We start from the raw sequence: 27,793 nt of genomic DNA, 5'->3' as shown, positions 1-27,793 counted from the left end.
AGAATTATTAACAGTGGAAAGTAACTAGTCTGGGAAAATAGGAGCTAATCTTATTCTGAGTTATTGCTTACAGATTTCTTTTGTACACATTATGGGAAAAAAGGTGCAAATAATTTTCCCCCACTCCCCATTAGATGTTCATCAGAACTGCATAGGCGTAAACATTGCTTCAAGTGAGAACACTGCAAGCCCAGACCTGAGTGCATGAAAAAGAAAATTAAATAATCATGATTTGGCTTTAAAGTGTAGTATTCTTCCAGTAATTTATGCTGGAAGCGTTAAGCGTTTAATAAAAGCGTTAGCATTTTATTTAATTTTTTTTTGTCATATAAGCTTGTGATATAGCTGGATGTAAGCATTTACAGCAGTTATGCAAGTTTAATTTCCCAAGGTCCCCAGACACTTGCAGAATTTCCATGTGATCTGTTACTCTGTTGTTTCTATGGGGCACACAGTAATTAAATTTTTATGATTGCTCACATTACCAGGGTGTAAATTTGAGAAGACTAGAATATTTTGTATTTAAAAAAAATTACAAGGGAAAAAAAAAAACGCTGAAAGAAGTCTGTTCAAAGAGCAAGTTTTGCACTAGCATATGAGTCTGGTTATTAGGCAGCAAGGTGGTTTGTGTATCTTAAAGCAGAATTAATTTGAAGCATTTAGAAACTATTGCAGCTAAATTTAAAAGGAATTGAAATAGTTTTTCCTATATATTATTTGTCCTTTACATATTTGTGTTCATATTGAAAACTATTCAATTGTAAGCATTTAAAAAAGTATATGTAGACAAAAATTATCATGCCTTTACAACTTCTAAAGCTGTGCTTTTTGATAGAAGCCAAATTTTCAGTTATGCATTTATTAATAAGCTAAAATCTCACAAATAACATAATTCTAGTTGGAAATCTCTTAGTCTCCTTGCTGTATATTGCACTTTGATTGTTTTAGATGGGTATTGCTGATAACAGGTGTGATTATAATTCTTCAGGTAGAAATACAGTTTTTCAGTTGTTTCATTATGTTATATAGATCTTAGTGTGTAATTGTCTCGTGATTCGATGATGTTTGCACTTTGCTATAAACCTTAAAGACATTTCAGAAAATTATTAAGTTAAAGCAATATTCTAAACCCATAGAAATAAAAAAAAAGTCAGTTATTTCCTCTGCTGTACTCTTGAGTAATCTGAACACAAAAAAGAGAATTAAATATAGCAATGCAAAGAAATAGATAGTAAAAGATTGCTTTTGAAAGTAATTTCATAAATCACCATGTTAGAAAGCTGGGAATAAAATAAATTGGAAAATTTCCTGATGTTATTTTACTTGATCCTATGTCTTAAGTATATGTTAAGTATATAAGTGTGTACTAAGTGCTCAGCAATCTCAACCTGTTGTGCCACAGGCTTGCTCTCTGTCTTTAGACAAGTCTCTTGATTTCTGTAGTTCAGAACAGAGTTGTCTGCTTAAATTGCTTTGTATCTCTCTATCTAAATTTGTTTGGTACCACTAGAATGGGATAGCACAAGGTATATACAGTGCTAAAGAATTTAGTACTTCGTGTTTTTTTCTTTGTAAAATGGGGTTGATACCTGCTTATTTTACTGAAGTGTCTGTGAGAATTAGCCTGTAAATCCGTGGTATTAGCTATTATTAACTTGAGGAGGTGGTGTGATGGGGTAAGTAGGGCAATTGGCCACAGACTGAAGACCAGTTCTATCCTTGAAGCTCTCATTGACCTCTGTGCTGATAAATCTTTTTGCTTCTTCTATGCCTTAGATTTTTAAAATAGTCAGAGCTCCCTCTCTGAATAGCTCTGTAATATAAATATCATTATTATGAAAGTAAAAGCTCTGCATTTCTGAATAAAATCTATGGTAGAAAATTAAATAGCTTGAGCTGAACATGCAGCAGTCACTTTAACTTTGTCATATAATTTTTCGCTCAAGAAATGCAACAAGTTTTTGATAACTGAAATTTTGTCCTCTTTAGGGATATGTTATCTATGTGCTCATTCATGCTGAACTAGTATATTTGTAGAAAAGCTGCTAAGCAGTAACTAAATTTAAAGTAGACTCTGAAATATATACTGATCCAAGCTGTAGAGCTGAACTAAACATATATAGCTTTTCTATGTCATTCCGTTTAGTGTGTATGTTCAGAGATTGAACTAATTTTCTATGTATACGTGTATTCATATGCTTGGTTTTTATGGGTCTAGAAACTTGTATGGAGGTAGAAGAGCAATATTAACTTGTTCTAATATTTTGAGTTTGAAAACAGAAAATCTCTGAGATTATGGAGAGGTCCAGAATTTCCCAACATCCTTGAGAAAATGTGTGATTATGGGGAAAAGAAGTCCAGCATCTGTAAGATATCTGTTGTCTTTCTCATGATATCAAGGGATAACTAGCAGCCCTATTTAAGCATGTTTAAATAGGGAAATTTTTTACCTGAAAAGGACATTCTCCTTTTCCTAAAAAAGCCACCAAATAATGAATTCTCCAAAATTCGTTTTAAAGAGATCTGTGGCCTGAAATAGTGGATGTTCAGGAAGTATTAGAGATACTGTAGGGATATAGTTTCACCTTTAAACTGCTATATATTGACAAAGAACTGTGATTTAGTTAATTCTTTTGTTTTTTTTCAAATGTGATACACATGTGGTAGTGTAGCAATATAAAATAAAATATCAGTCAAGTGTAAGCATTGAAGCAATTTATATTGGGATCACAAAAGATACACTGAAACATGCATAATTTTAATTTTAGCCTTAATGCTGTTAGGGCAGCTGTATCATCCTGTCCTAATGCATTTGATTTGCTAATTTTAAGTTGTATTTCATATAAGGTTTGGCCTTTCTTATTCTGTAAGGTTATTTCAATGCTTAGAAATTGAAAGCAACAAACAGCTTGTTTATTCCTTAAAAAAAAGTCAGGTATTTCTCCATGGAAACCAGCTTTAATAGAAATCCTGTGAATGCCAGGGAATTTTCTTTTCCAGCTTACCAGTAAAGGAGAAGTAGACACATTGCAGGTCATTATGCAAATGTTGCTCTTATTTATCACCTCCCCCAAATTATATTTGTGGTCTGACTGATGATGAAAGTAAGTAGTGGTTTAGTTAAATTACTTATTACCCACTGATAAGAGTATGAATATGATAGGTAAGTCATATTTTATTGTTCCAAGACTTACAAACTCTTTAGAACCTTAAATCATAACCTTAAACTGTAGTGTTATGTCATGTTGTCAGTGGCCACTGGAAAAACAGTCAGGTAAACCATTCAAACACTTAGGCTCAGTGATTAAAGAGTGTGGGTACATTGTTGAATAAATTATTGAAATAACTATGAAACTCAAGCACCTGAGTTCTATGGCATGAACTGTGCTAGCAGTATTTAATAGTGTTTGGAATCTTGTTTCTCTTTTGTGTATTGATGGTGAATTGTCCCTGGTTTTGTGGGCATGTGCTGGCCTCACTTAGACACCTACTGTCCTTGCCATGAAAGCAATGTTGTTGCCAGTGAATGGTGGCATGCATTCAGTGCACATTGCACATACATTCCTGCTGTGGATTACCTAATTTTCTGTCTTAGCAAACATGTGGAGAATAGGAATATGACGCTGTATAAATTGTGCTTTGCAGAGGCAGGTTGGACAGATTTTCAGCCAAGTAACAGTGACAGGCAGTAACAGTGGAGGCAGGGACAACTATTACTGCTGATTTGAAATTCAGGGGTCAGAAGTGTCCTTCTGAACCATGGAAGGAGTATTACCTCTGCTTCAGGAAGACCTACAGAAGTTTTTCCCCCACTGCTTTCTAGATTGATTCTGTGGTTTATTTGAGCATCATTTAAGGAGTAGTGATTTCTTCTGCTTGTTTTGTTAGGAACAAACATGCTGTAGTATTAATGATGCTCTTTCAGTAAAATGACACAGTATGCGTTCTATTGTCTGGTGTTTTTCTACTTCAGACTCTCCCGTCACACAGTTCCTATGGAGATCAGTGTTGCATTTGTGTAGTTTAAAAATATTATCTATGGATAGGGTTCAGTAACTTATGGTTTGCTTTCTAGTGGTGTTTGTAGCTTAAATTCGTCTTTTACATAGGTCTTTACTAAGTAAAACAGAACTCTAATTTATTAACTTAACAGCTTGAAGAACAACAAACCAAGTACTTTTACTGTGTCACCTGATCCAGTGCTTTGGTGTATTGCCACAGTATTGCAGCAAAGAGCTAGTTGTGAAATTTCAAATGTGGTTCTTGGGTCATATAGAAGCTAATAACAAAAAGATCATTTGAGGAACTGAAGAAACTAGTGAGGAACTGGAGAGTTTTAGATTGATATTTTCATTCCATCCCCTTGAAAAAAACATTGTAGTATTTATTGTATTGGGTCTGAACTTCTGGTATAAAATTAATGAAACTTCTGTGATTCAGCCATCTATCATGAATCTATCTAGATTACTTACTGGGTTTTGGCAGTCCTCCACTAAGGCTTCACTGAGTAACTTCACAGCAGAACATTTGAGGTGTTCTTAATTCTTTCACTGTATTAATATATTTCTCTTGAATTGTTATAAATTCAATATTATGACTGTTAGCAAGCTCTCGACCTCAAAAGTTGCCAGAAAGCTGTTGGCAGTAGTAAAGTTAATTTCTACATTAAGAATAAATAAATAATAAGGCTAAGAATGAACAACATACTGAAGAAAGTGGGCTGGAGTCTCTTTCTGCCTGACACAAGTGGGAAAGGCTATCTTTGTGGTGAGGTGAAAAAAAGTGTGGATGATGTGCTGTAGAAGTCACATCTATTGAAAGGGAAGAGGCTTATGCGAGGTAAAGGAAAGGAAGAAAGGAGGTGAATGAAAAAAGTCTGTGTGTTGAAGGGGGATGTGACTGAAGAAGCTGGAACATGAGAGTCAAGTTAGTAAAATTTTGTCGTGCTTTACTTGCATATATAAGAAGTAGTATCCAGTAGAGCAATGCATGGATATGTGCATAGATGGGTATTCACTCTAATTGCCTGAGAGCTTCTGGTAAAATACGGGGTGTTTAATGCTACAGAAGTTACATACCACTACCCCCAGGAGATCCGAGTGACAAAGTAATGCAGTGCTTGTTGAGCCTTGTGTGTAGCAATTGCTTCAGGGTTCCTTGAATCATTGTTTCCAGTAGCAGTTACTGACCAGATTTGGGGCAAAAGGGAAAAGCTTTGTTTGTTCCATGCATTGCTCTGGTTTTGTTTTTTTATCACACCTAACAGTGGTTTACCAGAAAAGTGAGCAAGTCAGAAAATAAGTAGTAATTACCTTGAAGCATTTTGAATAAGTAGTAATTACCTTGAAGCATTTTCAATCTCTTTACTGGCTATAGTTCATAGCTGCATCAAAAGCGTACAGAGTCTCTGCCAAACTATAGATTGCTATCTTATAGTGAATTAAAAGTCATTGACCAGTGAAGGTATGAAACCTGTATTTCTAATTTAAAAAGTCTTCATCCAGAATGCCATTGCTTTAAATTGATTTTTACTAGTTCACACCTTTCAGTAAGCAAAAGAATTATTGGGAGTTTGCACTGACAGTTACTCAGAGATTTAAATGTCTCTTGTAATAGACTTCATCACCAATAGCATTGATTGCCACAAGGCTAAGTCAAGACTTGAGTTCAAACACTATTCTTTGTCACAATCTGATACCTACTCTTGCATATGATGTGCAGTCCTCTTTAACTCATGAGGTGCTATGGATATAAGGCGAAAGGTAGAATTACCTTTCCTATCTCCATAATAATACAATTATCAATTATGTAACATGTTATCTTCTTCAGACAGTTGTTTGAATTACTTTCTTCTAGCTGTGTTCTGCAGTGCTGGTTTTACATATTCCCATAAAGACGTTTTAAAATATTTTCTGCTGAGATGCATGCTGCAGCTTGATGTTGTCATGCAAATTGTGTTTCTAGTTATTTTCTCTGCATTTCTTTTTGTCCCTTGTAGGCTTATCCAGATAAGCCTCATTCCAGGTTTGTCTCCTCCAATGGTGTTGATGGCTATACTAGTTTTACCTTGAGAATAACTTACTAAACTGTAGAGATGTTTTTCAATGCATTTTTACTTGATTAACCTGTTGGTTGGCGCACTTGATGTGCACTAGTTTGCATTGTGTCTTGGTTTTGAGGTGATTTGCGTCTTCTCTTGACAAACAAAAGCAGAATTTGCTAATGTGGGTGACCTCACAGTTAGAGCTGCCCAGGGAAAGTTCTTGCCTATGTTGGCTAGCCTGCTGATAGTGCAAGCTTACTAATTTCCAGAGGGATGTTGAAATTCAGGAAGTGTTTGGATTTTGTATTTTGGATACTGTTCTTAAATTCCTTGAAGATAGTAGCAATATTTACTTGCATCAATTCTCAAATAAACTCAGTTGAGATACTGCAGAAAAGATTTCATTTTATTTTGAAGTAAGAAAATTATCTTCCTTCTTTGAGTTTTTTCACTGTTAGGCTGCCAGGTTGCCTCAGACATCTCTTGCAAACAGATTGCTGATGTGGAAGTGTTTGCTGAGGAAATATTACTGCATGCCTGGTTTGGGGGGGTTTTTCTGCTTTGGATGCTTGTTTTGCTTGTGTAGGACTTTCAGGGATAAGAGGGTGGGTTGTCTTCTGAAGGTACTGTGATTTTGGAAGAGTGTGGGGAATGGCATGAATAAGGCTTTCTTGTCTGTGTCTCAGCTCCAAAAGTCTGTTCAGTCTCACCTGGTACTGCCATTCCTGTAGATAATGCGTAGATATCCTGTAGATAGACCATAGATAATGCAGTGGTTTGATGGGGTGACACCATTACTGCAAAACTCTTAAAGCAGTTGCCCGAAGACCTGCTGCAGTGCTTTAGAACGCAAAGGCTTAGAGATAGGTCAACAGTAAAGCTCCAGTGGAACAGTAACAAATGTAGCTGGCTATGGCTAAGAGTGAAGTTTTCCAGTTATCTTGTCTTGCAATTGTGCAAATCAACTTGATGTGTATTTTTAAGTGTGTATTCTTTGTCTTGAAACCTTATATCATGGTTTGATTGCTGTTTGCTTACTGTTTTAAATTTCCATGCCCCAGTAATTTTTCTTCTATGTGCTCGCTCATTTCTCTCCATCCATTAAATTTAATTTCCATCATTCCCTTTGTGTTTCCTGCACTAGCATGATACAGGATTGCTTTAGGAGTTAAGGATCAACAAAATCACTTCAGGAAGCGCACTTTGTGTCTCTGAGTCAGGCTTCCCCCATGTCAGTTTTCTGTCTGAAACATCGTTTCTATTCTGACTCTCAGCTGAGATGAATTCTTTAGATTAACTTCGGAGCAAAGTTTAAATCTTAGTGTATGTGCAAACATCTAAATACTAATTTATGGTTTAATTCTTCGTTCTAATTTATTTTGAGTACTGGGTTCCTGAAGCTATGTTTTCTAATCTGCGTATTTATGTCACTTTTTGCTATTTTAAAGCTTTCTTACAACTGGATAAAAAAGAACAAAAACTAACCTTCGATCAGCCATCTAAAGGAATAAGGAAAAATTACTCTTTCACGAATGAAGAAGTAAGACAGATTGATCGGGAAAACCAGAGGCTGCTAAAAGAACTGTCCAAACAGTCCTCAAGGCCAAGGAGAAGTAGCACATTGAAGAAGACGTCTCTACCACCGCCTAGATTGTACCACAGTGCCCTCAACAGGCAAAAAGAGCAGCAAAGAATTGAAAGAGAAAACCTGGTAAGTTTTGAGTATGGATGTGGATCAGTAAATTGAGAAGGACTATCTCTTGTCAGATGAGCTGTTAAAAAATACTTAGAAAATTGATGAGGCAGAGCATGGACCTTTACTGCTGTAAGTCTTCAATGAATTTCTATTACTGTGGTGTTGGCAAAATTGTTCATATGTGTGAGTTTCTTGTGGCTTTGGAAGAGAGGTGGGAGTAATGATGCTTCTTTTCTCTTAGAAATAGATTTTAGTTTATATGCATTTGCTCTAGTTTGGTATCATTTAATTTAAGAGGAAAGACTGTTATTGTTTACACACTTAAAACACTGGATAGCAGTCTGACTGTTCATTCTGCTTCATGCATCATGACTACTAGTCTCTCAAAACCAGACTTGCATAAAATAAAACAATCAATATGATAGCATCAAACCCATTATATTTGAAATACAGAGGATACAAAGTCAGTGTCAGTTTTGGTTTTTGACTCATAACTATGTCTCTGACTATTTGTAGCATTCTGATTGCCACAGTGTTTGTATTGGCAATTGCAATAGCTTTACTGAACAAAAACTCATACTCATTTGTAGGGATATTGGTAGAGTTCTCAAATAAAAGTAACACTGAATAAGATACTTTTAGTAATTGATTACAAACATGTAATGACATTTTCATATCTCCTATGTATTTATCAGTGTGTTCAAAAAAGAGACAAAATATAGTTAAAATAATTGGAAAACATATACTGGAAGTAATTTATTACTTTTTACTTTCTGTGTAAGTGTAGGTTGCAATTTCCTTTTCTATACACACAGGAAGAGGTACAGATTGACCATGGAGAAAGTCTGATTGCCCTATTTGAGAAAATCGGTTAGGTTTTCATTCTTCCAGCTTTCAGATATCTGGATTGTTAAAACTTTTCAAATTAGGAAGCTTTCTTCTCAGCTCCACTAGACTGCAGCTCACACTATACTTTACAGTCTGAAAGAATTTAGTACAAGATTTTGTTATAGATGTGTGGTACTTCTCATTGGCTGGGCAAGAAATGTTTTTATGCTTTGGTGTGTTTGAGTTGGTAGGAGGGTGTTAATGATGTTTATTTCAACTGTTGAAAACAGGTCTTGCTCTACCACATAAACCTTGTTAATAAGAGTGTATTCTTAGGCAATGGGGAGGAAGTGCCATGCCACAGTCACTTAGGATGTAACAGTAATATGCTGTACTGCATAACAATTGATGATTACAGTAAATGAATGTATAGGATGTTCTAAAATTCACTTGTGTTTACTGAAAGCCACAACCCCTTTCTCTTATGATGTATTGCAGTGTTTATTCAAGACTGTCTTGCCTTTGCAACGTTTGGATCAAAAATGCAGCAGACCTAAACACATGGAGTCATTTCACATATTGCTGCTTTAGTACACATTAAGGATTAATGGTGGCTGTGTGTAGTCCAAGACACAGTATTGCTCATTTACTTAATTGTTTATAATGTAATTATTGCCGCCAGCAATGTGTGTGGACATGTTTGATATGAGAATTCATGTTAGGACATTGTAGCTTGTTTAGACTATAAAAACATTTGGTTTATTCTTTTCCTCAAACTCAGGATGATATATTCTGTTCTTTTTGGATCAGTGATTCATCAGTGCAGCTCTTCCATTTTGTTTAACTTTGCTATGACTTTTTAGCATTTTTGTTTATGTTTTTACTCTATTTGAAGTGTATGTGCACCTAGAGCATCACAGTTTTAACATACTGATTTTTGTAGCACTACCTTTTGAGATTACAGGTGTGACATGCTTTTCTCTGAGACTGTAAATGAAAGAGTAGCCCTACCCTGCTCACTGATGACGGTTTTTGCTTTATGTGCTTTATGAACCTGTTTCCTTCTGATTGGCAGCTTTCTTCACCTTCATAAATTTGAAGAGGTGGAATTGGTGGAATTCTGTGGAACTTCCTACTCAATCAATCTTCTATTACTTCTCAGGAATCTTTTTTTATACCTGAGGCCTGAGGGTATTGCATGCAGGATATGGCGTTTGATACACCTTTGTTTTTTGGAGAAGGATGCAGAGTTTTGTAAATAATTCAAGAATAGAAATCTACAAGAGCAGTCTCTGCAGGGGGTTAAAGAGTTTTGATGCAGAGATTTTTAATTTTTTTTTGCCGGTATTGGCACAGCTTTTATAATTTCTTGTCCTGAGTTTAACAGCTTGTCTATGGAAAATGTTCAGTTGTTCCACTAGAAGATTCTTGGAGTAATACCTACACTTACTGTTATCAGAAAGTTTGATTTCTCTTGCAGGCAGTTAGCATCAGAGATGATGAGGAAAGTAAGTAAAATTTTAGGAAATTAGAGAGGAATCTGAATGGTTTGGTACTCCCTAGCTTAGTGAAAGGATGCAAGGAGATACAGGAAGTATGTTGTTCCCAGAGACTCTGTTAAAAAGAGCAATGATGGAATAAAAAGATACATTGCTCTGAAGAGCAGTAGTTTTAAAGTAGTGATTAGCAATTTATGGAAAAAGCACAATTAGCAAAAAAGATGACCGCTAAAATTATTGCCAGAGTTTTGTGCTTGCTGCTTTTGACTGTGCTTTCATAAATGGAACCTACTTTTGGTTGCTTTTCAGAGCTAGCAAGATCAGAGTGTGTCTCTTGCCAACAGAGGATGCTGTTGATTCAGAAAACATTCTGCTCTTGTGTTTAAAGATAATTTCAATCCCTCTTCTTCAGTCGAAAGGAATTTAAGTGTGACTGATGTGTTACTTTGTTTGTATGTCTGCATGTATGTGTCTATCTGTATTGAATGTAATCATTTTTGCCAGTATAAATAAGATACTGAACTGCATAGACTACATGTCATTAAAACTTATAATGGTTTATTGTGTAATGCAAAAATCTGTACTGGCATATACAAGTAAGTGTTTGGGGTCCTTGAAATACAAATTACAAATCACACCATTCTTCAGTCACTTCATCAGAACTCAGAAGTAATTGATATCTCTGTGTTGTTTTCTGATGGGTTTTTTCATCATTTTTATTAATTCCAATTAGGATTGAGGTGTTAGATGACCTCAGTGAGCTAAGCTGCCGTTTTCAGTCAAGTTCCTAGGGAACAGTAATCTTCTGAGTTCACACTGGAATTTCACTGCAAGACCTCAGCAGCTCTGGTAGGGGCAGTTCTCAAAACTTAGCTCAAGAGGGATAAGGGTGTTCTTTTTTGTGGAGATTTGGTCTTTCCATGCATTTCTGTGCATTCTTCCTACCTCAGGCTGTTATGGCTCGCTGCACATAAGACTTCATGTTCCTCAATCCCCTCACCTCATATTCCCACAAAATGTACCGTAAGCCCTAACAGATCCAACTCTGATCCCAGTTCCAGTCTGCACAAATGAAAAAAAAAGTCACTCGCTGTGTTTCTCTGGAAAGGCTGTCTTGCTCTTTTCACTTACTTGGTTCCCTGCATTCTCTGTGCTGCGGATTTATTAATGCTTCTGGCCGCTACTTGCTGCAGTCAGTGGCCTCTTACCTGCATGAGGATTCTTCAGGGAGACTTTCCCTTCTCTTGCAGTCATAGCTGGCTTTGTCCTGCTGGGAATCCTGACTCTCCTTTAGAAATGCACTTACTGTACTGCCGTAAATGGATGTGTATTCATTTGTCCCCACTTGGTTTAGTGGTGCAGATGTGCTGTGATGGTTGGGTGGGGAGTAAAAGGCAAGGCAATGATAGTGCTTTTGGCCATTCCCCTACCTGGCTGATACCATGTACAAAGAATATTCCTTCGATCCTGTGCTGCACTGTGCCTCTCCTGCCAACTGTGTCATGCTGCAACAAGGGAAATAACTTCTAGGCATGGAAAGAAGTAGGGGGAGAGCCACTGGTCCATCAGGGTTGCACCAGAGCACATTGTACTTTCTTCCCTAGAAGTATTCCATTTTGCTTTTTCTCTGCCTTCCTGTTGTCCTGTCCCCAAGGACTAGACCCAGAGTTAGAGCTCATTACCAGGCCTTGGATGCTGCATACTTATGTGGTTGTAGAAAGAATACCCAGTTTGTTCAGTCTCACTGATCTCAGTCTGGAGGAGAAAGCTGTAGGGAATGAATGTAGTCTTCTGTGTGGTCTTAGGAACTCAGAAATACTCATGTTGCATTGATGGCTCTTCAGAAACTCAAGCACACAGGGTTTTATATGATATTTTCACTTACTGGGTTCAAAGGTGTTGTATGCCAAGTCTAAAGACAAAATGTTAGTAGTTCCTGAGATCACAAAATGCAATGCCAAAAAAAGGTTTCCATGGCCTTATTGGAACAGGAGGCTGTCAGGATGTGGGATTGGCACAGAGATGTGTATGGCTGAAATGTACTTCAGTACAGTACAAATATAGCGTAGTTCTGTGATGATAGTATTTAGGCCATAGGCTCTTTGTGGTCAGATTTTTGTGGTCTTCAGATTCCTGACCCAGTCTTTGAGATAACAAAGACTGACTAATTGGCATGTTCAAGGAAAACTTTTGAATACTTTGCAAACTGGTTAATTTTGTGGGATTTTTTTTCTATACTGTAAGCCACCTTTCCTTGTGGTGTTGCCAGCCACACATAAACTTGATAGCTGTTCAGTTAAAAAGACTTTTCTGTAAATTGAACACCTTTAAGACTTTTCTGACAGAGTTTGTCAGGCTGGAGCTAGTTAATGCAACTGGCAGTTAAAGAGAATTACAAATACTTGTATTGATGAGAACAGAAAGTTGTCCTTGAATGCAGTTGTTTCCCCCTCCCCCCCGGCCTCTGCAAAGGGACAGTGTGGTCACTAACATCAGTGACATTAGAGGAGGTGTAATATAAATAAATTTGAACAGCTGTCCAGGCACACTAGTCAGCTGGTTAGGAGGAGAAACTGAAACCTTCATGCTTTTAAAAAGCAAAGTAAACCAAGAAAAAGTAAAAATTTTTGCCTTCTCTCTGAACTCAGTTTGAGTGCTACATTTTCAGTGTTTTTTTCCTTTTTCAGCATAGCTGCAGAAAAGTCTGTACTTATTACATTTGGGGCTTTTTCCTTTTTCTGACAGAGAGCTTTACCATTACCTTCAGTGCTCTCCTGATGTGTCCAAAAGTGCATTAGCAGATTTTCTTTTGGCCCACCATATAGCGGTTTTTTTGATTGTGTTGGATTTTTTTTGTTCTCAAGTTGTTGGCAATCTGGCATTTCCTTCTGTCATTGACAATATGTATGACAATATTGACAATATGACACAGATACTGATCTGTATCCAGATGCCTAGATTTATAAAGGATTATCCCATCCCTAGAAGGTAATTATGCCAGGAACGCCTCCTTTTTTTTTTTTTTTTAGTATTCTACTTTTACTGTAAACTCAGTATTAAAGTATAAGAAGATGGGGGAAATATAAGCCAGGGAGGTCTTTTGCCAAGATGGGAGGTCATCAATGATATGATATTGTACGTTTTAGCTTGAATTAAGAGCTCTGAGGACCTACACTGCAATTTAGATCAACTAGTAACATTCCTGCCATTAGTGTCTCTTACTTATTTTTTTTATTCCTTAAAATTTTATTGGGAACATATTGGTTCTAAATACCTGAATTATGTCTTGTGATCTGATTCTTTGATCATTGAGATAAATGATGAAATTTCTATTTACTTCAGTGATGCAGGATTAAGTCTCTAGAGATATGGTACTTCAAAAGAACAAGGAAAGTGTCAGCTTTCTTAAGTCCATTTCTCAAAAGGAGAACATAATGAAAGAATTAGTAGATTTATATGAATAACTGAAAAAGAACTTTTGCTCAAGGTATTTGTACTATTGTACCAGGTAGTTCCTCAATTAAGGATCTCAAGACTGTAGGGTTGGTTATTAAAAAAACAAGAATCAGGTTAGTTCTGGGTTATAGATTTAGTAGGTCAGGACTGCCATTTTACTGTGTCGATGCTTTCATTTCTGTATGCAGCAGGCTGTTCTCCAAACAGCAAAATTCATGGCTGAAAATAGCATGGAAGTTAACATGCCCTTGGTACAATCTGCAGCAGAGGGCAAGGGAACCACAGGGGCTCTTCTGTCATTCTCTAGAAGAGCTTTCCTTCACACACTGCTGCAGCACAGAATCTGTATGTGCTTTTCCTGTAGCACTTCTTTTTAATTTTTTTTTTTTTCATTAATGGCGATTTGATACTTTCCAAAATACAGGCATAAAAGTGCAATGAAGTGGCCATATATATATATGTATGTATAAAAAGACAGCATGTTCAGAATCAAGCTTGAAGTTACTGCAGTGTTAAGGTATGCAAATTCTGTGAGGCTGTTACAACTGAGTGCAGACTTGAAACATGCTCAACTCTCACAGTAAAGTTACTTCTACAATTTACCTCATCTATTTGTGATGGAACTTAATGATTTGAGAGCTTCTGGTTTTAATACTGATGATAAAATAAGTGATCTCTGCAAGTCTAAACATATATAGTTGTATGAGGAGATGTGGATGAAGTTGTGAGAAAAATGTTGGATATAACATTCAGAGACAAGTCTACCATTTCGTGTTTTGTAACTGGCTTTAGTGAAGAGCTATTTCTAGCTGAAGTCCTTCCTTTGACTTTTGCTTACTTAGGTATTCCCGCTTGACGATGAACTGGCTGGCACTTGATGCAAGCACTTGTGACATGTTATGTCTGAGCCAAAATCACTTGTCCTTTCTCTCTTGTGCACTCTGTGCAGGTTTCCAGTGCCCATGCATAAACTACCAAGAGTTTGTCAATTCCTGTTACAGTTAGACAATGACAGCTGACATCCTGTGAATATTATACTATTTCCTAAGTCAGTTCTAGTAATTTTTTAAATTCTTATTAAAAAAAAATATCAGGTGATTGGGTGTGCAGTTTAATAGTGGTACAGTTTCTTGACTTCCACCATACAAGTATACATCTAGACAATGCATCTTATTAAGAGAGTTATCTTCAGTATTTTGAAGGCTTTCATAAGCACAGTTTGCATTGTCTCTTGTTGAGAGGATGCATGTCAGAACCCAGACCAGCAGTGGTTGTGTCATTGCCAAATGTTTGTAAGCTATCAAATGAATTGAAATTAGTTACTCAAGGAAATATATAGATCTATGTGAGGTGACCACTAAAATTGAAATATATTAAAGATGTGAAGTTATTAATTGGAAGTTGGATGTACCTGGGTACTTCCCAATTTATCCTCTTATCAGGTTCTTTTTTATAGATTATTGAAATGTCTTAAACCAATACATTCTGTTTCAAGTAGAAACAATTATGCAGAATAGGAAACTATCTTACAAATACTATTTAAGTAGTTATTCTAATATATCACTTGCCACATGATTGCCAGGGCTAATTTCAACAAGAGGACATGATGTCTGTATCAATAATTTTAAATAGAATCTCTTAAAATTACATTATGGATAAAACAAAGTGGGTCTTGTAGATGTTTGTGCTTTCCTTTTGAAATTAATTTCAAAATTAAAATGACAGAACTGGGGTCAGTAATCCTCTCTGGGCTTCATACAGGGCAACATAAAATGGTCTGTTTGCAAAGCAAAGAGACTAAAAAAACCCCCCAGACTTCTCATTCAGAAGGGAGGACTGACCAAAGTTAGGATTAGAAGAGTGGAACCCATTTCTTCACTACCTTTGGTGATAGTCACCAAACAGATCTGTTGTTTCAAATTGCCATAAAGTATAGAGAACTGTGAGATACTAAAGACGCACTCAGTGTTGAACTGATGATGTGCAGTAGTTAGTTTGTGTCATAACACTGAGAAAATAATTGATTGTGAATGAAATAGCCTCTGCTGGCCATGAGTGGAGGACTTTGTGCTGTGCACTGCTAAAAATTTGGGGGTTTTTTGCAGCTCAAATAAAAATATATTTATGACTGTTTTGCAGCATCTTGTTCATTTTTTCTCTCTTGATGACATTTTTCTTCAATAATAAGGCTTTCCTGAAAAGACTGGAAGCAGTGAAACCAACAGCTGGTCTGAGGCGTTCTGAACAACTGAGGGACTATCACCGCCAGATGAGCTATCTGAGTTCTTCACCTGTAAGAAGGGGTAAATCGCCTTTCAGCCAGTTCAGTCCTCCAAGTAAGTACTTTAAAGTTGCAAGTTATTGCATTTCTTTGACTGTTTATCTTTTTATAATTCAGAATTGTGAAGCAGTTACTGTTAAGACTAGCAAATATGTTCCTTTCTCTGTCATCTCTAGATTGATTGTTTATCAAATGGAAATAATCAAAATTATTTTTTAATCACACCAAAACTATGATTATTATATGCATTGTTTTGTTGCCATCCTAAATTTCTAATAAACAACCTTGTCAATAATCTTTTCCAAAAAAAAGATCCCTGTAGTAAAGTATTTTTTATTTTGCCTGTACCCTTCATTGAAAGAAGGAGAGAAAAACAAACCAAACAAAAACCCCAAAATAACATCAAGGAATGTTCAAATTCTTGTTCAGAAAATGTAGATCTACTGATAGTAGCCTTGTTTTTGTCAGAAATTCTGTGTAAGATTTGGAAGTAGACAATGTGTCCCTATAGAGCAAATGTGTCAGGTTGAAGAACCACAGGCTTGAATTTTTTTTTTCTGATCATTTGTAAATAACTCATAATCAACCCTTTTGGGGTTGTATTCAATTTGCTGTGATTTGGTTTGGGTTTTTTTTCTGAGAGCTATGGTAATGAGTGTTGCTGTACTAGAATGGCATGAAGTTTTCTGTTGTGCTGAGCATAAGCATTCTCCCTTTCTCTCTCTCTCTCTCTCTGTGTTAACAGGAGGAGCTTCAAGATCACCCATTGTACAAAGTTCACAGAGCCAGAGGAATGAGAAGCCCATGTCTGATTCAGCCAGTGGGGCATTACAGAGACCTAAACCCACTAATGTTCGTGCTGCTTGGTTATAAGTGTGTTCTTTGCCTCGCATTCCGAGATGATGCTCAAACTTATATTTTTAGTGCTTTTTTAAATTCTATGTGCAAAAATATTTTCTGCATTGTTCAGTGATTCAAATGCATTGCATTTAATGTAATTGCTTATAAAATGGTGTAAAACATTTCTGTCAGTGTTTTCCATGACAGGAAGAACTTATGAAAGAGAAGGTGGTATTTAAATGGACAAATTAAATAGAAATTTAAGTATTATTTTAGTCTCAGATCATAAGTGGAGTTTGTATCCATAACATGGAAGGAATTGCTGCACTATAGGTGCAAAATGTAAATAAAAATTTTAAAATATTAATATTTTAAAATAATGCATCAAACTTATAAGGATATGCTTAATTCCTGGATTTTCCTTGCTTTCCATCCTGGCTTTATGTAAGCCTTCTGAATTTTGTGGGTCATGTTCTTGTGACTCAAAGAATGTTTAACAGCAGCAGGAAGAGGCGAAAAGCAGATTGTGTATTCCTGCATGGTGAGCTAGAATGCTGAGGCTGCAGAAGATGTTTTGCCACTTTTAAACATTCAGCACCTGGAGTGTGTTTTGCATGCAAAGCTGTGTCTCTTCCAGATGAACAGGATTTTAGAAGTTGTATTGGATTTTGGAAGATATATTAGAATCTTTGTGTAGGAAAGAAGCATCTGATATTGTTTGAACAACAGTAAGGACTGAAGTAAAGAGCAGTTTCAGATGCAGTGTAAACAAGAGTAAGTTCTAGCTACTTCTCAAACTAGAGAATAATATTAAGCAATGGAAATATTTCATGGCCCTGGTTTTGCAGATGTGTGGTCTTCTCAGTGGGGAAATGTAAACTTGAGCTGCAGGAAACATCTTGATAATTTGATTTTGAGTGACTACTACCCAGGATTTATGAAAAAAAAAAATAGTAGAAAACAAAGTCTTGTTATGTTTCTTGACCTGTTTTTAAATGTCATGTTCATATCTTTGTAGTAATGTCAGATAAGCTCCAATAGCAACATCTATTTATAAGAGGAGCAATATTTAATGGCATTGGTAATCACAATAGTAGGTGGTGTGGTTTAATTCTACACATAAAGGCAAACTTTCAGTGAGCTTGTTTTGTAGGACTGTAGCCTTATAAGAAGTATAAACTGTGATGCCAGTATCTGTGGATATTGCTGAAACTTTGCTTGCCTGGCTTCTTCCCATGAGAGATACAGGAAATCTCTATATTATGGATAAAGAAAAAAAAGCTGTATTTGGTAATGCTGGGTCTTTGACATGAAAAGTGTCTTCTTTGCTAGCGCTTGCATGAGTGCTTAGGCTTTCAGGTATTCTGCATTGTAACACACTTTTTACTCAGTCCCTGTGATAGTTCGGCAAAGCTTCTTCACTTGGTGACCCGCACATCAAATTTACCTGTTTGACAATACTTGGAACTTGTAACTTTAAGCAGCATTGTGGCAAACAGATTTATATTGCAATTATTATTCATGGTTAGGAACCATTAACAATTTCTTTGTATAGTGCTGCTGTATTTATTTCTATTATTGTGCTAATTCAAATTATTCTCTATTTAAAGATTTTTGTCTTTGAATGTGAATATCAGAGTAACAGTTTAAATATTTCTGAATGTTCATATGATAACTTTTTTCTGTGAAGAAATTCACACAATGGAGTACTTTTAATTGTTTCATCTTATTTAACTTTGGTATGAAAGAGTGTCAATTTTGTATGTAATTTGTAAATCATTAGAAATAAAATATTTAACATTAATTGCTATTGCAGCATCTTCTTTCAGATTTTTATAATTGGTATTAAGGTGCCAAGAAGGTTGAATAGCTTGGTACCTAGAAAAAATGCAGGTTTTCCATTGTTCAGGTGTTAGATGCAAAGGAATAATGGGTTTTTTCCCTGGCTTCAGTTTGCCTGTGACCAGTTCTTGCAAAGGTACAAAAGAAGTAGTGTTAATTAACTGTGACAAATGTTCAAGAAGCAAGTACAGACCATCTGTAAAGTCTTCTAGTTTCCAACCTTTCAGAGCTGATGGCTGCATTTTAGGTTACACTTTCAACAAGTGTTAGCCGAGTAACAAATGCCACAGGGCAGAGCTGCTTTCAGGAAAATGGTTCATTCATTGACAATTTGAACTCTGACCCCAGGTATCTTTATAGAGAGCACTGCCTGCAGTCTCCCACACCGTGTGCATGGGCATTGGAAGCAGAAGTGAGCCATTTACCTGTGTTTTCTGTATGCCTTATTTCATGTACTTCTCTTAGCCCAGGGGCATTTTCCTGCATTGACACTCCTCACTCTCCTTTAATAGTCTTTATTCCTTCTATTTTGCCTTCTTCTCTGGAATGTAACTTCTTTCACTTACACTTACTTGAAGTTTCTTTGCTTCCTCTTAATTACCTTAGTTATTCATACATACATTTCCCCCACGTTTTGTACCTCTGCCTATTACTGTCTGTCATCATCTCTATGTAGCCAATTTGCATCTTCTCCAGCACATCTAAATGCCACTTGCAGCCTTAGGACTGAGGTAAATGAAAAATGAATAGGTGGATTGTGTTAGCAGCCCTCTCATAAGGAACTATTGGGAATGTACAGAGGAAGAAGCAGAAACTAGCAGATAAAGTTTTTAAGAAAAAGTAATGCACTTTGAAAACCGGTAGAAATATTTTCTTAGTAAACTTACAGTTTGACAGACTGCAACCCTGCTTATTTACAATGGGAAAGAAAACAGACCAGGTATCTAGAAAAGCAAGTACTTAAGAGCAAGCATGAAAAAGGGTAACGTAACAATCAGGCCAGGTTTTGTCCTGGGACAAAAATAAAATCTATATTTGGTTAATTTAAAAACAGGCTGTCATTTTTTGGACCAATATTTCCCAAATGCTTGTTTTTCCAGTGGAGAGGTGTTGCTTCCAGACACTTGTTAGTGGCTGGTACCTGCCTTCAGGGAGAGTAGAGCTGCTGGTCTGAATCTGTGGCAGACATGGAGAGCCTATCACACCAAGTGACAGTGAGCTAGGACTACCTGCATCTGACAAATGTTTCAAATACAGGAAAAGGATAAGTGGAAGCCATACATCTGAAGTAAAAGATGAAGGTGAAATCAAAGTTTATTTATTACTTGCTTAGTCTTTACCCCTTTGCACAGGTTGCCCGGACAAGTTGTGGTCACTGCAACCCTGGAAGGGTCCAAGGCCAGGAACTGAGTCTAGTGGACAGTGTCCCTGCCCATGGCAGGGGGATTGGATCTAGATGGACTTGAACGTTTCTTCCAAACCAAACTATGCCCTAGCCTATGATTTTTTTCCTAGGTGGATACATAGACTACATATAGACAAGCATTTGCTAACTGAACAACTGAAATGGCCACAACTCCCTTCCCCTGCTTTGCCTACTCAGACAGCTGGTTCTTCCATGCATTCACAACCCTGCAGCATTTAAAGTTTAAAAAGTGTACTGAGCATGTTCTGATCTCACTGGGAATTAATGGTGCAATGCTTCCATAATAGTTGGAAGTGTAGTTATTTTAAAAACTCTTGAGTATTTAATTCTAGAATTATTTTTTTCAAGTAAAATAAGCAATGACTTCACTATTCAATGAGGACATGCTTCAAAGTTAAGGGTAATATAAACAAATCATAAAAGCAGCTAAGCTATATGGAAGCTTATCTCTAAGACAGCTGGCTGCAGTACCATTAAACTGAATCCACCTGGTTTTGCGGTTATAGAATTATCAATAACCACCTACCTAAAGCTCTGTTGAAAAGCTTTCAAGAGACAGCCACTAACAGTGTCCTAATTAGCACATCACCTTGAAGGACATGCTTGTAATGTGTTCAGTGTACTGAAAACAACAGGAAGAAGTTCTTTAATATATTAATTTATTTCATTTCAGTTTTAGTTCAATTGAACATCAGAGCAGACAACTTTTTGCTTTGTGACAATACGGAGAGTTTTTGGAACACTGTACTTCCATATTCTAAAAAGTACATTTGAAAAATCAGATTATGGTTTCAACCATATTACTGTATAGTTTGTCAGGGAAGAGGCTGCAGTTAGAAACTCAGCCTAGTGCTTTAATATAGTTTATAATTTCAGACATACTTTTAACTTAATATTATATTAAAAATAGAGCTTTAGAAGAAAACATGATTTAAATTCATGTTATGTCATCACAGTGTTGGGTAGCTAGAGACATTACTTAGTATAATAAATATTTATGACAATCTGTTAAGAATTCACAATATTAGATTTCAGAAGAGGTATAGACCACCTAAATTTTGTCTCTAGACAAAATCTATTACCTGCAATTTAAAGTATAATATATACACAGGTTTCAGTACAAATGGTGGAGGAATTCTCATACAAAATGTAACTGTGATGTAGTGGACAATTTTTAAATTAATGCATCCTTATCTCTGCCAGATATATTACTAAAATTTTTATTCTGTTTCCCTAGGAAATATTTTGTTGTCCATTACATCACAAGTGCATATTTTTTAAAAAGTTGATTGAGAACAATTGAACTACTGCATTATGATGTTAAGATTTAGACATACTTCTTGATTTCATCATAAAGTACTAATACAAAAGCTCCGCCCATGCCTCTCAACACATTCGACCAGGCACCTTTGAAGAACGCTTTGGATCCTTCATCTTTAGCTATCTTCCTCCAGCAATCAATTGTGCCCTTATACATAATATCAGCTGTGGAAACAAACATAAAGGTTAGAAGGCTTGAAGTTACACAGCAAGTATGTTTCAACTTTTGTATCTTTAAAACAACAAGGAACAAGCAAAATACAGCTGAGAATTTAAAATCTATTAATCAATTAAAGAAAAGTAATTCTCCATAGGAAATCGAGTAATTTCTCAGTCCTTTAGATAAATACAACAAATAACCGGCAGCGTGTTCCCTGTAGGGCTTTTTAGGACTCCAATGAGAAGGTTATTAATTTTCCATATGACAAAAAAATACCTAGTAGCTCCCATCTCATCTTAATGAAGAGAAACTTTTTGCTGCCAGAACACCACAGGAGCACTTATTCTTACCTCCCTTTCGGCCAGACTGCATCATCATCCTACGTCGCACAGTATCAAAAGGATAAGAAACCAGCCCTGCCACTGCAGTGACACTCTGGGCAATCATCCAGCTCACTATGATATGCACATTCTTTGGATCAGGCAACATACCTGTCATCAAGAACAAATAAGAAGAATTAGTACAGAGGGAAAGGGCAGTGGGAAAGATGGCTGTGGAAGGAGAACAATCACCCACCAACCCCGGAGTCAATCCAAACCCAAGGCATCTGCTCAGAGCAGCAAGTAGAGAGAGGCAGGAATGCATGTCAGAAACACCTGTGCACATTCTAGCACTGCACTCAACTGGTGCTGAGCCAACATCTGCTTGTCCTTGTACTGCCAAATGCCCTAGAGTGCTTTTACTGGATGGATCTTCCCTTGCAGTGACTCCTCAATGCACTTCTTACCCTTGGCCGTGTCGTATACCCCAAAATAGGCTGCTCTGTAGATGATGATGCCCTGGACAGACACACTAAATCCTTGGTACAGGCCCTTCAAGCCATCAGACTTAAAGATCTTGACAATGCAGTCGCCCAGCCCAGAGAACTCCCTCTCTGTGGCTCCTTTGCCCACATCAGCCGCCAGCCGGGTCCTGGCGAAATCCAGCGGGTAGACGAAGCAGAGGGAGGTGGCTCCCGCGGCACCTCCGGACGCAAGGTTCCCCGCGAAGTAGCGCCAGAACTGCTTGTGCTTGTCCACTCCGCCCAGGAAGATCTGCTTGTATTTGTCCTTGAAGGCGAAGTTGAGGGCCTGGGTGGGGAAGTACCGGATGACATTGGCCAAGTTGCCTCTCCAGAAGGAGGCGATGCCCTGCTCCTTGGGGATGCGGACTATGCAGTCCACGATGCCCTTGTACTGCTTATCGGCCGTGATCTGTTTGCTGGCATGCTGGACCTGCGGGGAGGAGAAGGAGGACGGGACGGTGAGAGGGGCAGCGCAGGGGTGACCCCGCGCGCAGAAGGGCACGGACGGGCCCTGCTCCCGCCACCCCGAGGCGGTACCCAATGTCCCGGGCAGCTCCCGCGTAACCGGAGCCGGCCGAGCTCCTTCCCATATTTAGTCACGCCGGGCAGCGCCCGCCGCGCCGGCACCACCTGTGGCGCGCCACGGCCGCCCCCCGTCGCCCCCTCACCTGCAGCAGCAACTTCACTCTCTCGATGGGGGCGACAGCCGTCTTGGAGACGGCGGCGGCGATCCCGCCGGCCAGAAAGTCCTTGACGAAGCTGAGCGCTTGGTCACCCATGCCGCAAGCCGGTCCGACAGCCCCGCCCGGAGAGAGGCAACGAGCAAGCACTTCCCCACCCCGCCGGACAAATGGCCCCCCGCCCCCCGCCGCGCCCCTTATAGCCCGCGACCTCTCGCGATAGGAGGAGGTGTTCCCCCGCGCCGCGGGCATTGGCTGGGACCCGCCGGGCCCGCCCCGCCATGTTCCCCCGAGCCGCGGCCGCGAGGGACGCGGGCCCGGGACGTTTAAAGGGCAAATTAAAGTTATCTGCTGTCTGCTGGGCAGCGCGCTGTCAGAGCATGTGCCCGCTGTATTTATAGCTCCCGGGAGGCACCGCAGGGAACATGGGGAGCTGGCAGGAGCGCTTCAGCCGTGTTAACCGTTCCGTGCAGGCGGGAGACACCGCCTGAGGGCTGAAAGCTTGCCCGGCGCGGTCTGTGTGGCGAGCGGCCAGCTGAGGGTGCTTAAGCCTTGGCCTCATGTGCGTGGATTCACGCGGAGAGGGGTGAGGGGGACATGGATGTCGTGCCCAAGAGCAAAGCTCCCCAGGGACGCACTGTCTGTGAGGTGGTGCTGTGTTCACGGGCAGCAGGAACCAGCATTGGACTGGCTCTCTCTCGAGTCAAGGCCAGAGCTGCTTCACGTTTTACGCACTGTGTGGAACTTGAAGGCATCGAGCTCTTTAAATACCCCAGCATGCCCTGGGACTCGGCTTTCCCGAGGAGGAGACAAATTGCCTTCCTGCATTGTACCCTCATTTCACCCCTGCAAGGTCAGAGCCTCGAAAGACTCCCAGGCAGTCCCCTCTGAAGGAGGGAGGGAAGGGAGGAGACTGGGAAGCGCCTAGCCAGGCACGCTTAAGTTGCTTGACTCGCGTGAGGTGAGAAAGAAGAGTAAAGGCTGTAGCGAAACTCTGCCCTCATGCAGTGTCTGGTTCTTAAGGAAATGTTTGAATTTCAAATGAAGATTATATGGCTCCCCCATTAGTTTCTCTGTTTCTCATCAGTTCTTTCTGGCTGATCCCTGTAATAAAGCAGGAGCTTATGATTCATTGGTGGGTGATTTGGTTGTGTGGAACAGTTATATGAAAGGCAGTGCAGCAAGGTATAGATGCATACCAAGGAGTTTGTCCTAAAGAGCTATTAAGACAGAACAATATTATACTGAAGAACTCACAAGGGTCTGCTTTGATTTGGTAATATGGCATCAGTAATGAAAATAGAATTCATTTTAATGGAGCTGCTAAAAGCTTGGCTGTCCCACAAAGAGGCATTCTTGCCAGGACAGCATATCTCTTCTCACTGCTGCGTTTGTTAGCATGAGTCAATGAGATGGTAAATTTGATCCCCTGTCTTTCTTGCCCTTTGCTGCTTTTGGGTCTGTTGGGGTCTCTTCTTGTGAGCCTCAGGTGTGAGAAATGGATGTCAGCTGTAATCTCCAGGAGCACTTTTTGCACCTTGGCCTCCTGAGAAGATGGAGACTTTCCCCAGTTTCTGAGAAAGGGGGAAGAGAGCCCCCCCTAAAGAGACATTTCCCCAAGCAAGGACCAAAAGCAGGTGCATACGGGATCCCTAGAATTAGACTGTGAGTTGAAGGGAATTTTGTTTAACATATGTGGCTGCCTGTTACCCTTGACCTTTCCTTTTTCTTCCTCATACTTCACTCACCAGGTCTGGTGTCTACTCTTTTCACAGGAAAGCAAATAACCCTTTAACACCTCGAGGCTTCTACTGCTGGTTTCACACAGACTCCTGGGACATTGATATTCACAGCTGCTGCCTGACTACCCAGCCTGATAAAGTCTCCTCAGGATGTGCACTCAGGTGTCAGCCAGTGCTGTGCTGGTGAGTGAGAGGTGGGAGAGTGGCAGTGAGATACTGCAGTGGAGGGCCTGAAGTAAGGCTGGAGTGGGGGTCTAGCCTTAGAGGATTGTTTGCTGGCCCCTTCTCCACCATCTTTGATTTAGCTCATTTACATTGGTGTAGTTTTTAAATTATTTTTTTAGGTCATTTAAACTGTTGGGTTTTTTTAAATGACATTTTAATAAAGTCTTTGTCATAAGAATTCCAGTTTGTTTTTGAAGTTATTGTTGAGTATCATCATCACACTCCATAGAGGTTCTTTGATCTAATAGATATTTCTATAGCACTAGTATTATTTACCCATAACTGACAGTATTTAAAGAAAGGAGTGCACAGCAAGTGAGATGCCACTTTTTCTGTTCTGCTCTCCCTTCTCTGAGCCCAGATATCCATTTCCAGGAGAGACTCTGCTTCCAAACAGTTATAACAAAAGCAGGGCTGGACCAGGACATGTGTTGGCTACTTTAGGAGTTATTCTTCATTTGTCTGATTTTTGCTCCAAATGCCGGATTTCTTATGTATGATAATGAAGGGGGTCTTGCTACTTATTGTAGAAGTTCAAATATACCCTGTAAGGAATTTATTCCTAACTCCACCAGTACCTTGAGTGTAAGCATTTCCACTAGCTGGAAATACAATTTTAAAAAAAATTAAGGAACCTTTGGCTTTTCATACAGTAGTTGGTGTTTATTATTCAAGATTCTGATACTTTCCTAGAGAAATGGTTAGAACAGTTCTGAAAATGGGAGCTCTGTGAATTATTAAAAGCCAGCTTTCAAGCTTCATCTTCCTTTGCTCTTGGCAGCTTTGGATGGCTTATTTGTCTTTCTAGGCTAAGTTCATGGGTACTCTGCACTGCTGACATAGCATGAAGACACTGGATTTTGTTCTTTAAAATTCTGAGCTAAAAGTAACCTAGATCTACATTTTCAGGAGAGATTAGTGACAGGCTGCATTGTGCTTTGGTGTGTGAATAGCCAGTGTGAAACACTGTGGAGATCAACTTTTCCAAAGTAGTGCATACCCTTGTTTACTTACATTTCCAAGTCACTGGGAACCCCAGCATTAAGTCTAGGCCAGACGCAAAATAAAAAAGCTTTTCCTCAAAAGTCAGCAGTTGAGCCTGACAGCAGACACAAGGGGGAGTACAAGAAATCAGTCAGACCATCCTGACTCCCAGTCTAGACAGTGATAAGTAGACAGTGTATTGGGAAGATGCCAAGAAGAAATATGCTGTTTTTTTTCAGCAAAAATTTGTAGGGTTGTAGTAGGTTCTCATTTTTAAGATTGGTGAATACTTGAAGTCAGGAAGAGACTCAAAACAGAACTAATTGAGGATAAGAGTTGAAAAGAAATGATGAGGTTGGTAATGAAAAAGATAATCAAGAAAGAACAAAGTAGTGTGAGGTTTGAGTTTTGTTTTGGGGAGGTATTAGTGAGGGTTATTTTAGCTGGGTGCTGGTGTTACCTGTCTTGGGAGCCTATATTGAGCTGGAGAGAGGCAAAATTGGACAGTAAGTGTGAGCAGCACATTGAGGAGAGAACTATTAGTGCTGGAAATGGCAGTAAGAGTCAACACAGGGTGTGTTTCTTTATTGGAGCAAGTCTGTAATGTGAGCATGAGGAGTTGGAGGAGGGTCAACATTTTAGAAGAAAAATGAGGAAATGGGCAAAAATTAATATGAAACAGATCAGGATTTCCGTTTGTAACAAGACAAGCATGGGACATAGTAGTAGGAAGGAACAAATATCCAATGTGTGAAACAAGGAATAAACTTGGAGGAAGTGAGCATATTAATATTTTCTTTGGCAAGGATTTGTGCAGAAGATTTTCAGGAAGAGAACATTTGAAAACTGTAGGTGTTAATTTAACTTGGAAAAGTAGGAGGAAAATTTATAAGGATGGCACAACTGGAAAGGGAGACAATTAAAAGGTTGTGGATGAAGTAAACCTGATCACAGATCAGCCAGGCATTTGAAGCTGAAGGCAGAATGAGGTATGTGTTTGGCAGTCATATTTAATAATTCATGAGATAGGAGTGGAGAGTGAGAAACAGAGAAAGTCTACAATCAATCTGTGCTAGAAAAGAAAGATAAAGGAGGAGGAAGTGGGCTATGATTAGATGACATTCTATCAATCTGATGAGATGAAAATAATAGAAAGAGCAAGTGAGAGGATATGAAGAAGGACATGGCAGACAAGGGAAAAGATCAGAAAGGAAGGATGTGATAACAGAGGTCAGAGGAAAAGCAATTCTTGCTGCAGACCATGTCAAAAGAATGGCTCTTCCAGGGAGTAGAACACTGAGTGAGAGGTGCAGGGGAAATGAGTGGACCAAGGCAAGGAGACATACAGGTGTCTGCTGTAGAGTGCCAGCAAGGACATCAGGGTGAAACTTGGAAGCTTCCTGAGGATGAATGTGAGAAATTGTGAGGAAAGGAATAAAGTTAGTTGAAATCACAGAAGGCTGATCAGGAGGAGCCGACTGTCTGGCTGGCAGCTCTTCAGAGGGAAAAAGAGCTGAGATACTGCTCAAAAGCAGATAAAATGTGGTGGGGATGGTGAGGGTAGCCTCAGTGTGAGAGTAAGGGGTGGGATGGGATGAGAAATGAAGTTCTCTGTAAGAGACTGAAGGTGCAGAGAGAGAGTCAGGCAAGGGCATCCAGGATGTGTGGACACTGAGATTTAATATGCCTGTGGGAAACATTTAAACTACATCTCCTAGCTGCAGCAAGTGAAGAGAAGAAAGGGGAGTGGACCAGGCAGAAGGACAGAACAGGAATACAAGAAGGGCCAATTGAGCAATGGTAAGGTCTTGAGAGTGGGGATAGAGAGGTGTAGGTGTGGCAAGTATCACCAAGGGCAAAAAGGAAGCAGAGTAAGAGGTAGGGCTCATTGCCTCAGGCAGATTGTTTAGGAAACAAGAAGCAGCAG

The 27,793-nt window shown here is 38.9% G+C and overlaps 2 protein-coding genes across 2 annotated transcripts in view; one reads left to right on the top strand and one right to left on the bottom strand.

Moving 5' to 3' along the window:
- Positions 1-20,809, top strand: part of CFAP97 (cilia and flagella associated protein 97) — a 33,319-nt gene extending 12,510 nt beyond the window's left edge. The window contains exons 6-8 of the mRNA XM_085058782.1: positions 7,492-7,754; positions 15,711-15,858; positions 16,549-20,809. Coding sequence (XP_084914908.1) covers positions 7,492-7,754; positions 15,711-15,858; positions 16,549-16,676 — 539 coding nt within the window. The 3' untranslated portion in view covers positions 16,677-20,809. The remainder of the gene's footprint in view (positions 1-7,491; positions 7,755-15,710; positions 15,859-16,548) is intronic.
- SLC25A4 (solute carrier family 25 member 4) lies at positions 20,554-23,104 on the bottom strand. Its single transcript, XM_085058781.1, has 4 exons — positions 22,904-23,104; positions 22,179-22,665; positions 21,742-21,882; positions 20,554-21,396 (listed from the first exon to the last, which is right to left on the bottom strand). The coding sequence occupies exons 1-4, from the start codon at positions 23,012-23,014 to the stop codon at positions 21,239-21,241; spliced, it is 897 nt and encodes a 298-aa protein (XP_084914907.1). The 5' UTR covers positions 23,015-23,104; the 3' UTR covers positions 20,554-21,238.
- Between the last annotated feature and the right edge of the window lie 4,689 nt (positions 23,105-27,793).

This window comes from Lichenostomus cassidix, chromosome 4 (assembly GCF_008360975.1).
Source record: "Lichenostomus cassidix isolate B80296 chromosome 4, HeHo_3.0, whole genome shotgun sequence".
NCBI classification, from domain to species: Eukaryota; Metazoa; Chordata; class Aves; order Passeriformes; family Meliphagidae; genus Lichenostomus; species Lichenostomus cassidix.
Note: the sequence above shows the minus strand (reverse complement) of the source record. Positions and strands in the feature narration are given on the sequence as shown.

Excerpts from the sequence above, each read along its gene's own strand:
- SLC25A4 (XM_085058781.1), bottom strand. The coding sequence starts at position 23,014 with ATGGGTGACCAAGCGCTCAGCTTCGTCAAGGACTTTCTGGCCGGCGGG. Across the intron at positions 22,666-22,903 it reads GAGTGAAGTTGCTGCTGCAG|GTCCAGCATGCCAGCAAACA; the intron begins GTGAGGGGGCGA and ends TCCTCCCCGCAG. Across the intron at positions 21,883-22,178 it reads GGTATACGACACGGCCAAGG|GTATGTTGCCTGATCCAAAG; the intron begins GTAAGAAGTGCA and ends TCTTGATGACAG.